At 40.8% G+C, this 15,025-nt stretch overlaps 1 protein-coding gene across 3 annotated transcripts in view; it reads right to left on the bottom strand.

Moving 5' to 3' along the window:
- The window catches only part of TfAP-2 (transcription factor AP-2), a 200,588-nt gene extending 191,743 nt beyond the window's left edge, over nt 1-8,845 (bottom strand). For all 3 annotated transcript variants that reach the window (XM_069115972.1, XM_069115973.1, XM_069115974.1), the window contains exons 1-2: nt 7,819-8,845; nt 5,967-6,158 (exon numbers count right to left, since the gene is read on the bottom strand). Coding sequence is in view for 1 of the 3 variants with exons in the window: in XM_069115974.1 (XP_068972075.1) it covers nt 5,967-6,002 (36 nt within the window). In the remaining 2 variants the exon portion in view is untranslated. The remainder of the gene's footprint in view (nt 1-5,966; nt 6,159-7,818) is intronic.
- Between the last annotated feature and the right edge of the window lie 6,180 nt (nt 8,846-15,025).

Genomic DNA, 15,025 nt, shown 5'->3' with positions numbered 1-15,025 from the left:
CCTCCTTCCTTTTTCTCTCCTTTCACTTCGATGCACCACCTTTACCACCAACCACCCTATGCCACCTACTACCCACCTACTCTTCTATTTTTGCTCTCCTTCTCCAATCCCTTCCCGACTACTTTCGCTTCGCCCACTCTCCCCACTGTCCCTTCATCTCTTCCTCTCTCTTTTTTTATGCTCCAGTCTTAATTACTGGAAGCAGAACGGGTTAAAGACTAAAACACAAGCCGACGTCGCTTGACTGATCACGGCGCGTCGCGTCTGACGTCCGTGCCAAATGAAAACAGTCTAGAAAAATTATTATTGCGGAAGATATGTGACACCTTCTGACTTTTTTCTTCTGCCATTTTTCATCTAAATTCCTTAGACCATTCTCAATTTTTTAATTTTTAAGTAAGGAACGATTATCTTCGAGTCACCCTTTTACGAGTGATTCTGTTTTATTTTATTTGCAAAAAGTTTGAAAGTTTACGAGTCGTTTTACCATTGGAGATTTGCGTTATCTTATCATCATTTTTCACCGTGATCCACATTTTCACCTGACTCGCCTCGCTCATTTCGTTTCTCTAATAGTTTCTCGCGCTTACTCGAAAAGTCATGAAAGTTATCTCTGACGGAAGAATTGCAGTACACCGCGAAACGCGTGCAACTGAATTTGCCTTCTGCATTATACAGGAATGTGTCTCGTAACATGCTTGGTGTACATAAGCGCGCATGAACAAAGTGCCACAGCCCTTTGTACCCGATGGGGGTGACAATGGACCTCGTTCTCCGCATTGTCACTGGGTTAACCAACGTTTCCAAGGGGTATCACGGATGTTTGGCATCGCCGTGGCTCGGCCAACATCAGCTCATCATCTTTTATTCAACCCTTTGCGTGCGGCATGCTGCGTACGTGACTCGCCCGTGGAGCTGTAATTACTGAACATCAGCCGTTTTAGAGAATTCCGGTTCCGTTCTACATCGAAGTTTGAACGCTAACAAAGCGAGCTTAGTTTACACTACATGCCTGCCTGCCTGCCTCTCTCTCTCTCTCTCTCTCTCTCTCTATCTATCTATCTTTCTCTTTCTGACTCCCTGTTTCTCCTCTCGTGTTGCGTTCATACAGAATAAACAATAATTGAACAAATTCTATTCCAGTAGATCTCTGACAGGTCTACACAGTTACATCGATCGTTATAAGGCATTCAGTTTAAATATAAGTTTCTGTAATCTATATATCTTATTGTGTAAAACATAGCAATAAAGCATCGATAATAAGAAAAAATATAATATCTATGCTTCGATGCTACTTAGTTAAACATTATCAATATATTATTCCATGTTCAAAATGACAGTCATATCTGAATGGATTTTTTTTAGACATCAAAAATTCCTTCCAAAAGTTTTGGCAGCTGTACAATCTGCAAATCTTCGAGGCCGCGCAGCGGTAAACGTCAAACGGCGGAATGAAATCGAAATTCAATTTCTCGTCCCTCGTGATATCCGTTCGGTGCGCGAGAATCTCCCTCGTGAAACCATCATACGATTACGCTAATTCGGGTATCATTTATTTTTCGTTCACCCTTCCTTTTCTTTCTTACCCTCCATTACGTCGCTCGCCGCGCAAACGAGCCATCCAACCCCCACCTTCAACCCTCTCCTTTCCTGTACCTCGTGAGCTGCTCCATAGATCGAGCAACTTTGAAGTGCGCCGAGTTTTTGATGTAGCCACCAACTGTTCCTGTCTCGTTCACCATGCAAAGCAGTGAATCACGCATTAGGCTAAGATGAAGAGACAAATAATCGGAGTAATCGAGCGACCAATCTACGAGGCAATTGCTTACATCGCGATAGTGTTAAGCAAACAACTTTACTTTTCTGCGAGTTCAAATCCAAACAAAAGAAATATCGATCATACTGCGTTAATTGATATCGTTTTCGGACAATCTGACAAGCGAACTTTATACATCTCGGATAATGCTGTTTAACAGGTGCTGGATCTTATATTCCATAACAATATAATGTCGGAGCTAACGCAGTTCACAGAAAATTTTACAAATACTGTCAGTTGGTGAACTAATAACCTATTCATTTTTGAAATTTTGTAAACGATAATATATCTCAGAAAAATTCGGAGACGAAGTTTATTCGTTACTAAAATCGTTTACCAACGATTTACAAATTAGAAAAATTATTAGGCAATATTTTAAAGTTAAAAATCAATCAATAAATGCTTCAATATTCGTTGCGACAGAGACAAGACATCGAATAACCTTAAAACGAAGATACTAGTTACATGACTTTTCACAATACGAGGGGCAATTTATGTCGTACCTGTCACGCCATCAAAAGGATTGGAGGGAAATCGTAAAATTCGTCCGGACATTGTTCACTTAATCGAAGCCGAAGAACGCACTCTGTTCCCTACGATACAAGTCGTCGGTTTAACGCGCGGACACGAGCGCGAAAGTCGAGTGGATAGCGAAGACAAATATGCGGGGGACACGAAACCGCGCTTCAGCCTCTTAACTCATCTGATTCCAAGAGAAAGCACGTGCGTGTACGAATGCACGTGCGTGCACACGCGCCCGGCCACCTATATGAAATATTGCTCGTATGTTGTTCAGTGGACATACTGCTTGCTTTGGTGGTTTCCCTATCCTTTACGCCGGTTCGATCGGGGAAGATTGGTGGAAATCGCAGAGGACGGTTGGACAAACAAACGGGGACAAAGATAAAACGCGATAAAGGTGAAAGTAAGAGAGAAAGAGTAACAAATCCAACACGTGGGACCGAAGTATTAATTCCACGTTCGATGCACCCCCTGTTATTTCAAGCAAAGACACAAGCCGACGCTTGCCTTTGCCACGCGTACGCATCATACTTTATTGGAAAATGTGTAAATACTATGCTGCCCTCTCTTTCGGTTCTTCTTCTTTTTTCTATATTTTTATCTTGTTTTTGACACGCGCTGTTTTACTCATTTTGAAGATTGGGCTCTACTTGCAAGTAAATACAAAATGCAACGACATTTGTTTCAAAAATTCATATTTAAGAGAAAAGAGTTATCAATTACTAATTACATATATTGTGTACAATATGCTGCTTGGAATTTATTAATACAGAATTATTCGTTAAATGCAATATCTCGTTAAACGTATTACGCGATATAATTCCCTTTTTGTAGTAAGATCACGAAATCGATTGAAATGTAGAGTAGAGATATCAAACATCTGACATGCAGATATAATAAGAATCACAAACTACAGAATCTTTAATATTAAAATGATAATTCGAGCGTTATGTTTACGAAAATGGAACCTAGCTAAACGTTGAAAAATTAATTCTAACTGTGTATTCTCCGGACCGGAAGAGACTGCTACAATGCCAAAACTACCGTCTTTTAGGCAAGCTAGGTAAAGCTAGTGAAGTTCTCTAACAATATAATTCGATATGGATTGAGTCTGCCTAAACGTGTTTCCGTTATCCGCTATGGTTGAGGCCTTACATTTCCTGCCGTCGCTATATGATTTCCGTGACTACCGAAGGGGAATCTTGATACCCGCCATACTGTGTCGAATATGTTTCGACGATTACCGATGTTTTTCACCACACGAATGACCTTTTTTAGGTTTCCCTGCAATCCTATTAACTTTTTACCATCGAGAGAAATTTCTTCTAAACGAAAGTCTGATGTGTACGATTAATTTTTCATGACCACCTCTGATTCGATAGCAGCTGATTTACTCCGAAACTGCTCATGTTGGCAACTTTCTTCACAGGGTTAATTGTTTTTAAGTGTTCACCATTATAATCGACTAATTTACCTTCAAAATTACACCAAAGAACATTTACCTTAAATTATAAAATGTATCTTAATATCCATTAGTTCTCATATAAGAAAATGTCAACAATGGACTTTGTAATTAAAACAATTAAATTTCATAGTACAAATCTGTCATTGTCACGTATAACAGCTAAGAAGCTGCTTCGATCCAACTTACTGTCTAAAGCAAATATCCAATTTAACAATGTGACAAAATTAAAACAACGCTACTCCTAATCCCATGAAACACCAGATCCAAGATGAACCTAAGCACGATAATCGCTGGTTGAATATTGCCTAATTTACGCTCATCTCTGCACACGGCGTCGTTTTTCAGCAGGCGTAATCGCGCAAACTCGTTCCCCACATCGCATACAGAATGTCGGGACGCGAATCGAGCGTCGCTAATTTGCCTCGATAATGACTGCAACTACAGCGGAGAATTAACCGGCGAAAAGGGAGCCGAGTTGCCGCGGCTCGATCCGTATCTGTCGCCTGGTTGGCTGCTTTATGAATGGGGAGGAACCTCGGTGATCGTCGCGCGATCACGGAAGAAGATTGATCTGTCCCCGGTGATCTGCGACGTTTATTAGGAATGCCCGAGGTAACAGGCTGCACCGGCTCGTTTCGTCCGACTGAGCGTTCAACACGATCCACGAGTTCTCTTTTATGGTAATAGCTCGAAATCGGGGCACGCGACCGACGATCTTAAAAATCCTGTTCAGAGTCGGATATCTATTCAAGTGGCGTTCTTTTACAGAAAGTGAATTCCGTCTGCATTTCGGAGAAATAAAGTGCTAGATTTAATTAAACGAATTTTACGGGATTTTATTTAATCTTACGAATTGAAAATTAACAGGATGCAAACTACTAAGTAGTCTAAGCGAGGAGTTGGTTTGCCCCTTCTCGTGAAACACGAAATTTTTTATCAAAAAGCCTGTGGATCGCAGGAAGCTCGTAAATGAAAATTTAAATTGTAGCAAATTGATGTTTTTACTTTTGCATACGTTTGGCTTATGTGTCCAATATTGGTCCTGTTTTACTTGTGGTATATCTGTTGTGTTGTTCAGCATATTTATCACGCGATATATACATTTATACGGTGTACAAATATTAATAGAAAAATTTCAAATGAAGCTCGAGTAATTAAAAAGACGGATATATTATATATATATATATATATATATATATATATATATATATATATATATTCTATATATATACTCTATATACTCTATATATATAGAGAGAGTAATATTGACAGATAATTCCGGATTAAAAGCTACTCCTATTTTAGTTCATTGAATAACTGAGCATCCGTTATAACATAATCACATTGTTTGAGAAAATTATGTATATTACAGATTTCATCAAATTTTATCGCGCTACAATAGTATACATATTATACAAGACTCATTTAGCGCCCTTATCTGAGCTATTTAACATTCGATCTCAATTGCAGCGAACAGAAACTGAATATTACTTGCGAAACGCGTTCGCGTACTAGACATTTTATACTAGCATTTTCAACACGCCAGTGATTTCTAACAACGCAAATTCATCGCGTGCACAACTCGGCACCCATAAAAGCAATCTATTCGTCAACAAATATTTACCATCTAAATTATTGCACTTTCCACGAATTAAGCGACACAGCTTCGCGCTTTACCTCTGTTCGTCATACAACTACGTATTTACACGATGTAATTGCATTTACATATAATCCCAACCGACTTTTATACGCCACAGTTCGTCAAGCATTTCTCTTAACTTTTGCACAGTTAACGCGTGTCGAAAAAGCCGAATTAATTGAGCCACTCGAATCGTTCGACTATTCTCCATTGTAAGAGGAACATTGTACAGACTGTGCCAGTAATAACAAAACGATCGTGGAAACAATTGCCAGTAGTCACACTTTTCCATGAATGGGTATTATAACAATCTTTGGTAGAAAGTATTCTACTATCTGCAAAATAGAATCTAGAAAGATACGAATGGTAATATACTTTAGCAATTAATGTATGGTACTTTATGTGTACAAGAATTATCAATTTGCTTTGTAAGAATGTAACAATAGATTTTTTACCGTTCCGCTACTTCTGTTGTAGCTTGCGTTTCGATGAAAACGCAAATGAAAATTGAAATTGACACTTACCTGCCAGGCATTGGAGTCCAGAGCGAGATAAGACATATTGTTGTTAGTGTCCTCCGTGATTGAGAAAATATTGTAGATCCTCAGAACTCGTTGCCAGTTGGCACTTCGTCAATATGAAAGTTCTCACTCACGTCCCGAGCTGATTCGTAGGCGGCATCTTCCGTCGGTGGCCTCCACAGCGTGAAAAATGTCCTGCAAATATATTGATAAGAATTTTATTATATACAATTGGAAACACAGAATCGATTAATAGAAAAAAGGTAGAAAAGAGATTTTTATGGATTTGCATATTATAATAACATTGTGAGAACTACGATGTAGAATAGGTACTAAAAAGAAGGAAACATACCTATACATATCTCAGAATGATTGATTACATTGATTCTATTTTTAAAGCTTAAAATACTACTAATTGCTTACGTGGCCGTTTACATCATTATCCATTCGTTTCATATTTCTTCTATTGCGCCATATTGTATTACTACGGTTTTCGTTCTTGTTTTCATTTGTTCATTACTATGCTATATTTCAAGAGACAATAAAAGAAATTTCATTTATACAGAAACAAATGAACAAACACAAACAATTCATATATGTAAGCATTCTACGATTGAAAGCATTAAATTTCAGATAAACCTAATAGATTACATTTAGGTAATATTTACTTCAACGAAAATAAATTTTTATAGCAAACAATTCAAACTAATGGAAATATCGCTAATTTTAACAGAACAAAGCAATGTTTATGCGGAACTGGTTCTTCACTACAAACTTAACATATTTTGAAATGAAATGAATTTCGCTGAAATGAACGAGGACGATTATATGTAACAACTCCGAATGTGTTAATAACGATATGTATGCATTTATTTCTATACGGTAACAATGCTAAAAGCTCGAACGTTATAATCGGCGCTTATAATAAAGCATGATGATGCATTCTCGAATTTTCCAACAAATCTACCAAAACAAGTATTCGAAAAAATCAAAGAACAATACAGGCGTACGAAGATAGTAGAGAGTTTGGTGGAATGTAAGAAAGATATAAACAGCGTGAATAGAAGTCGAATTCAGAAACGAGCGATTAAGATAAATACGAAGGCACGGACAAGAAGAAAACTGAAAGTTGTTCGAAAAAATGTGAATTATACTGTCGTCGTTTCAAATCCCCCGGGCGCTCCGTCAACGGATAGAGAACTTAGTTAAGCAAAGTTAAATACGGCTCCCCGAGGTGGCACGACCACTTTTTAATTGTAAACACTTTCACGAAACGAAAAGATAACTCGAGTTATCCTGGTACACGGTGATTTCGTAAGTCGATATTGCTCTGCTATTCGACAAAAATACATAATTTCGTTATTTAAATTATTTATTATATCGCTATATTCGAGGTGATGATTCGATTAATACATGCTCATGGTCGCCAATAGTTTAATGGTACTTATCGTGTAGATATTACGATTATAATTAGACGTAATCAACACTTGAAAGTACGAATTATGTAAATTTCACTTTTTAACATGACGTTTCCATATTAAGTACCTTGGAATGATAAATCAGGAATTTAACGAGGGCTTGATACGAACGACATAAAAATTATGTAAATAAATATCCTTATTATTGAGTCTAGATTATAGAGTTCTTAAGATTAGAGTTCTTAAACTGGAGCGAGTCACGAAATTGATTTAGAACTCGATCAATTACACAAAAACAGCATCGGGTCTTCTTTCATTGAAAACGGAACAAGCTTACGTAACCTATACTCGTTGGCAGATAACCTTAAATGTCACGTAACCGGAGAAAGAAATCACGAAAAGCAGTAAAACAGAATAGAAAACTCTCACGTACTCACCACAAGTTTCCTGGAATAAATTAACAGATTGTTCACGCCGAAACACACCAAAATTAGTCCCATACGATTGAAATCACAGCAACACAACGTCGTTCGTTCCAGACGTTTTTTGAGCGCGAAAACGGAGTAACGCCACACGTCACGAGGGGTCGTTCGAAGAAAAACACTCGATACGTGGTTTGATTCGCGCTTAGAATCGCGTAAACAAGATTACAAAATTACAACTCCTCTCACTCGTGTCAAGAGCCCCGCGAGGATCCACTGTGTCCACGTCTCGCGAAACACAAGGAAAGCGTGTGCGTCGCAACGCGACTCCAAACGTAACTGTAATGTGTTTGCTGGTGCTAAAACGTCGTCGCGTTTCCAAAGATTTTTTGTCCTATTCGTGAAAGGACGACACGGTAAACGGTTTTCAGATTAACTTCTAACGAGAAAATCAATTCGATCTCTCTTTCTTTTCGGTTGGCCTATTGTTTTCGAATATACGCACTCGCGCACGCTTACTCACATACACGATCAAGGCCCGGTAACCTAATCCTCGGCTAGATTAGCAAGGGCTAATTCGAAATGCAACCCGCGTCTTCCTCTCTTTCTCATCGACTTCTCGATCCCCTTCTTGCCCTCTCTTTTACTCGCCTCCCCTCTCCCTACCTTTCGCCTTTTCTTGTGCGATATTGTTTCGTCCTTCGACTCGTGCCTCTCTCCTTCCCTCTCTTTCTCGCTCCTTCTTTCCGTTCTCCCTCTACCTTCCTTTCTCACTCTCTCTTTATTTCTCTTCGTCGCTCTCACACCCTCGCTGTGAGTACTTAGACGATGACTCGTATAATCGGCAGACACTACGATACCAGCTGGCAGTACGAGGACACGAAATTTTGTAGATACTAATAGAAGACAGTGACCCGTGTGCTGCGATATAAAGATGCGTGGACGAGAACGAGGATGGAAACGACGACGAGCGCGACGATACACGACAGGAAGGAAGAAAGTGACTTTTGTACGTTGTACCTCCCCCGGTGTGTGTTGCCACCGCACGTGGCGCGTCGCGACGTCGCACTGCGCTTGAGGCAAGAGAGGCGCCGCGGCGCCCCCCAACTCCTCTCGACAGCCACCCTTAGTAAACCACGCTCCCTACCTCCTCATCCTCCCTTTCGCTTCGTCAGCCCGCCCGCCCGCACCTGCGGCGCGTCCACCACCAACCTTCCCCTACTCGTTGCACCCCACGGGGGTGTGGTGCCTCCGCCTCCAGTCACATGACGGACCCTGCGCGGCCTCCCTACTGTACGCAGCTGCCGGCGGGGATAGCCTAACCTAACCTACATGATTGCGCGATATAACCTATACGAGCGCGCTTCGTTTAACGCGCCGAGCTTCGTCAACCGACCTACCGATCGCGTATCCTCTTCTCTGCTCTCGATTTCACAATTTTCTCTTCCTGTATTTACATTGGTCAATAAACTCGTGTCACTGTATTCAAATTATGTATTAAAATATCACAGCAGAGACTTCTACGAAACAAGACCATATTTAGAAGCAGAAACTTAAAAAAATGCGCTGTAATGTTCGAGTGGTGTTGAAATTAGGATGTCTACCGATATGTATTCGCATACGAATTAGCAGTGAAAAGAGAAAAGGGAGGAGGCGAAAGAGATCCAAAATAAAACGAACGTACAAGATCGAATACGCGATCGACGCGTATTCCTGGTTGTCGCGTAGACGATGCGTGCGTGTATGCGTGTGCGTGACGAGGACAGAGGGCTGGTTTCCGCATACCACACCCTCCGCACCTCTAATCCTAGAACGAACTGTATGACTGTATGACGCCAATACATTTGTACGGCGTAATACGAAAAGGACGACGAATGCTTAGCATCGTCTGCGCATGACCGATCGATGCCCCTTCCTCTTCTACAATCATCCCTCCTGACGAGCGACTACTACGCTACTACTGTACGTAGCCCGACTTCGTATCACCCCACCATCCTGTCCCCAGCGAACTGGGACTACCACGCTACAGCCCCTTTCTTCGTACAGCCCTGCTGTCGCTACCTCTACTGCCCATCCCACTACATGCTTTTACCCCCGGTTCTAGAATGAGAGAAAGATCAAGGGAAGGGTGCAAACTGAAGGAGTAAAAGCGGCGCAGCGGGGAAGAGTGAAGTGAAGAAGAACACGTCAAGACGAGGCTTCTGTTTTTCCCTCTGGAGATTTCGGCAGGTCTTCACGCCGTCGCTGTTTCTGTTCTCATTTTCTTCATCCCTTGTCTTTTTACCCTGTATCTACTTCTGGCTTTTTGCCGTTCCATGCGCACTCCCGTTGCATTCTTCTTTCTCTAGCCCTTGTCATGAATACCATGAATCTTGAGTTCGACGGATCTCCCAGATAGTGGTTCCTTTCTCTACAAACTCTTAAGAAATCGATTCTCTGCGATTTTTACAATGGTAATGCTAAATCGATTTCTGTTCAACATGTTATGAATTTCAGCGTTACCAGCAACGTTTTCAATCGGAGAAAATAGCGTAACATCCGGGAAGACATTGCGAATAAGGCAAACAATCAGTCATTGCGATCAATAATAAACCAAACCACGAAAGATATATTAACCGTTATTCGTAGCGTTTTTGTGTTTTAAAATCCCATAGAAAAGTGATTACCTTCGTGAAGAAGCCACGATACACGTCACAACGTGCCTCCAGTTACCCTGATCGAACTCGAAACTCGCGCAAGAGGTCAAACCGTCCATCTTCTTGCCGGAGAGCGGCGCACCACGCCTATGTTAAATCGTGACTCGATCGAGGAGGAGGAAGCACCGGTGTTATATTAGCGCCCAGGAACAACCTGATGCGATCCTTCGGGGTATCCACGATGGTTCGTGAATAGCCCGTAGAGAAAGAAGCGAGAAATGCAAGATCGACAAACAACGGATCGGCGTTGCGCAATTAACGAGACCAACCGATTGAACTCGAACTCGAAGCAACATCGAGTGGGTCGACCGGGTCAAATCGAGTCGAGTACCTTCGTAGAGTCGTCACTGGCTTGGCATAGCACCATAGATGTTCGATATCTCGAGCGTAGTTGTGTTGCTCTACGAACAATGCGCACTGTGCAGACACCGAACCAATACGATATGCAAACTCCTCGACAAGGAGGATGTTCAAAGGAAGGGAATTAAAGTTCTCGTCGTCCCTGTATCTACCTATCAGTGGCCGCCAGTTGTCCGGCCTCTTCCTCGCTCGAGAGCATGAATTAACGTCCAGTGCGAGTAGAATGTCAAATGAGGTTCGGTTATTATGGTGTTTAAGTTATGTTTTTTCCTTATGTTTCCCGAATCGATGAGTAAGCTTTTTTAAAGTCGCAGAGGATGCGATTAAGGGTGCAGAGCGAACAGAATTCTGAGAAATTGGCTACTACAGCAAGAAAACACGTTTGCGTGTAAAAACGTAGTAATGAATGAAAGGCGGAAAGCGAAAGGGCGCGTGGAATGTTGCTAATGATAGTTGTAAACGAGAATGGGAAGAGATTACTCCAAAGAGGAGGGAAGAAACACTTGATACACCTTGTAATATGAACCTAATCATAATGCGAGGAAGACAAATTTGATTTTGAATTATGGAAATGTTAAGTACTTCCCAGATTTCAAAGTTGCAAATATTCCAAAGAATGTTGGTAATACTGGTAAGATGACATAAATGCGTGTGTATCGCAGTAAAGCTATGGATTTGAAAAAAACCATATACTACGACCTATAGTGATCATATTTGATGAAGATTCTTTTGTATTTAATTTTCCCCGCCTAACGCTATTCACGACGAAAGCCATTAAGAAATTAGCTTACCTCGTCAAAGACAGAATCTTTCCTGTAACCAAACTTCAACAGCTAACCGAGAAGTCACTCTCTAAGAAATCTACTATAATCCACTTTGTTCCAGAACATATCACATTATAGCGCCATAACTCGCTCGTGTGATGCAATTTAACTACTACATCATTACTCCCAAAGTTAAGCTGGTGTAAGTTAGAAATTACTAGTTAAATTGCATATATCCATGCAAGAGCCGAGAGCGCTGTGTAATCTGCCCATGTGTTTATCTATCGGTAGGTAGTCTGGCATATACTGTGGCCCCTCTCCATCATCGAGATGGTCACGGAGACCATCTTACCCTAATTACCTAATAATCCGAAGCGATGACCTAACTTTGGCCGTGTCTAAGTGGTTTCCGCGTCGCAGCAAGTTGAATGATGTGTCTATAACTCTGGCAAATTCTAATAGACATACTCGAAACGCGTATAAACATGATTACTCTGTAATATCCATCTTTTCCTCTCTAACAAATAAATATTGATATTAGCATTCTCACGATGTTAATTTCTCCGTAAATTCATTCGTTTAATGGAAATGTGATTCGAACAGTTTCATAAACTATAATTTTTCTTTTTACATATAGTCTTCTATAACGGATAGCGACAAATTTATTTGATTAAATTTATACCTTTCATATTTTTAAGCAAAAATATTTTACAGCACATTTAAACACAAATCTTTCATTGATCGTTCGATTTATTGTACAATAACATTTGGAACGAGCTAAAAAATAACGAATTTCACACATAGCATTACATGCGTTAGTGTAACAAACTGAACCTGACATGATTCCATTTTCCATCCGAGTTTCTCTTTTACAACAGTTTTTTTCGCGTAAACATCTTTATACGCGAACGAAAGATCCCGATTGGTGGAACGACAGAATCAATAGATCCCGGATGATCCGTCTACTGCCATAAACAGATCCTTCGAAATCGATACTGATCCCTATTGATCATGAGGACCGCAAACGCGACGCGTCCTCCATGTATATCCTTTCACATTTCACGAACAGCTCGAGGCTGTCAGGCGCTACCGCCGTCAGGACCATAAAAATGTGCGTATCTGGAGCTGATTTTTCTGAAAACATTCGTGCATCTTGAAAGCCCACTGAATAACCTCCTCTCCTTTTTTCCTCCGCGGGCGGTGAAGAGCTTGTTGACTTAAGCGCGTGGCAAATTTCGTCTTTTCAAACGTTTTTCTTCCTCGAATACGGCTCGTTACCCCACGCTACTTCGAAGATTACACCCACGAAATGATTCTAGACTGCATCACATTGTTCCGGTGTTTTTGTAAACTCTTTTTCTTCTTTTTTAATACTGAATTTCTTTTTAAATTGAGATTATTTAAAGACAATCATATAAACGAATGTTTAAATGTTTACTACACTGTGTCAATAAGCATCCTGTTAAAGAATGTATTATAAAATATTTAAACGTGAAGCGTTCACGGTTGAACGGGATTGATTCAAAGATAACGGTAACTTATGCGATACGACGGACACAAATTACATAGTAAATTTATAAAAAATTTTTGCAATTATCATTTCTTTCGATGATTTCATATTACAAGAAATTGTCTTTTGATCGTGATTTCCGACAAGTACAAAATGACGAAAACATAATAAATACGATTAAGCAATAGTAATTTATTCCATTAAATATCCGATACTTTTTTCCGGTCCTTGTACGTTCAATTTCGACGGTAGACTTTAAGATAAGAGACTGGAAGTCGAACTTTCGTAATTACAATAAACAAGTCTCGGTTGCCACGGCAAAACGCCCCGCTACAAAGTACAAACGCCTCACGGTAATGGCATGCAAATTGTTGGTTTACCTAACGTCTGGACTCCGTGGGTTCGGTTGAAATGTGATTTCTTACTACTTTGAATCCGAACGGGGTTTACCGCCCTTTGAAGCCCCACGATATTTTTGTAAGAGGGTTCGCGTTTCAGCGCGAATGGAATATCGAGCACGATATTATCGCGGATTTCTTTCCATCGTGATGGAGATCGTATTTTTTTCTCTAGAATTGAGAGAAATAATTTATTTCTAGAAAGTGAAAATATCAATTCAGGTATTGTTAATATTCAAGTGATTAAGGACGTGCAGAATTTTAGATTCACTTTTAAATGTAATTTAACAAACTATTAAGCATTTCACACTATTGCAAAACTTTAACTATTACTACTCAACGATATTTCTTCACTTAATAAAGAAATAAAAGGATAATCGATTACTGTATTACGTATTGCACTTTACATATATCGATATTGTTCTAGCCAATTAGATAACAACCACTCTTCCAGTAAAAAGATACACACTGAGTATCCATAAAATTACAATATAGGTACAATTAACTGTTCCAGCAACATCCTTCGAGTGCAACTCAAGTCCTCGTAATTTTTCGTCGAATACTCGACCAAGGAAAGTTGATATCTTCCACCCTCCAGGAAAATTTCTCGACCGCGACGTTTTGAATAACAATATGTTCCACTGTCGAAACCACAAGTCTCGCAGCATCTCGATCCTCGATAGACCGAAGCGTCCCGAAATTAGCGCTCATCCGTGCGAGGTAAAACACGGAAAGACGTATGCATATAAGAATAGGTACTTGTGTTCCTATAAGTAGGGTGATTCTAATAACAGTATGCCAAGCCACTCGTTCCACTATGAGCGACGTTCTGTCGGTTCTCGTGGCTACGCCGAATCGCCCGCAGCGTGGCGTGATCCAGTAGCATTTGAAAACGGCACACGACTCGATACTTCGACCGTAGTCTTTGCATCTTACGCGAAGAATAAAGTCCAACGGTGGTGCGCGATTTGTGCCATTATCCGGTGGATTCTAATAAGCGCGTGTCAATTCTTGTTGGAGCGAAGCTCCGACGCAGGATCTAGTAGCATAGTAAGCTCTGTGCTTATGGAGAATCGTTCAGCCTATGGCGTGGCGTGCTCGAGTAGCGTTTGAAAACGAGCCCAGTGACCGGTGCGGCATCCTCCTGCACGAATTCCAGGCTGAACATTGTCGGTAGGTAAGCACGTGAAGCACGTTACGCCGGTGCATAGGCTGCAGCTCTTAATTCGTGATAAAACATTGGTTCGGTCCTTATTGAACATTCAACAGTGCACCTACGGCGCGAACACAAGCCAGACATCCTCTCCCCTTGCGCTGGAATTTCTACGAGACATCCGCGGGATGCAGGCTAAAAGCTTGTTCGGATTGGTTCGAGGTCGAAGAAAGCGGCAACGGGTGTGCAAACCAGACAAAAGAAACCACCATGAAGAACATACGACCGTCGTTGCGACCACCGATCCACGCTACGGAGTATGTTTGAGAGTACGTTTTGTG

The sequence above is a fragment of the Bombus flavifrons genome, chromosome 6 (genome assembly GCF_040668555.2).
Source record: "Bombus flavifrons isolate JBK064 chromosome 6, iyBomFlav1_principal, whole genome shotgun sequence".
Classification (NCBI taxonomy): domain Eukaryota; kingdom Metazoa; phylum Arthropoda; class Insecta; order Hymenoptera; family Apidae; genus Bombus; species Bombus flavifrons.
Note: the sequence above shows the minus strand (reverse complement) of the source record. Positions and strands in the feature narration are given on the sequence as shown.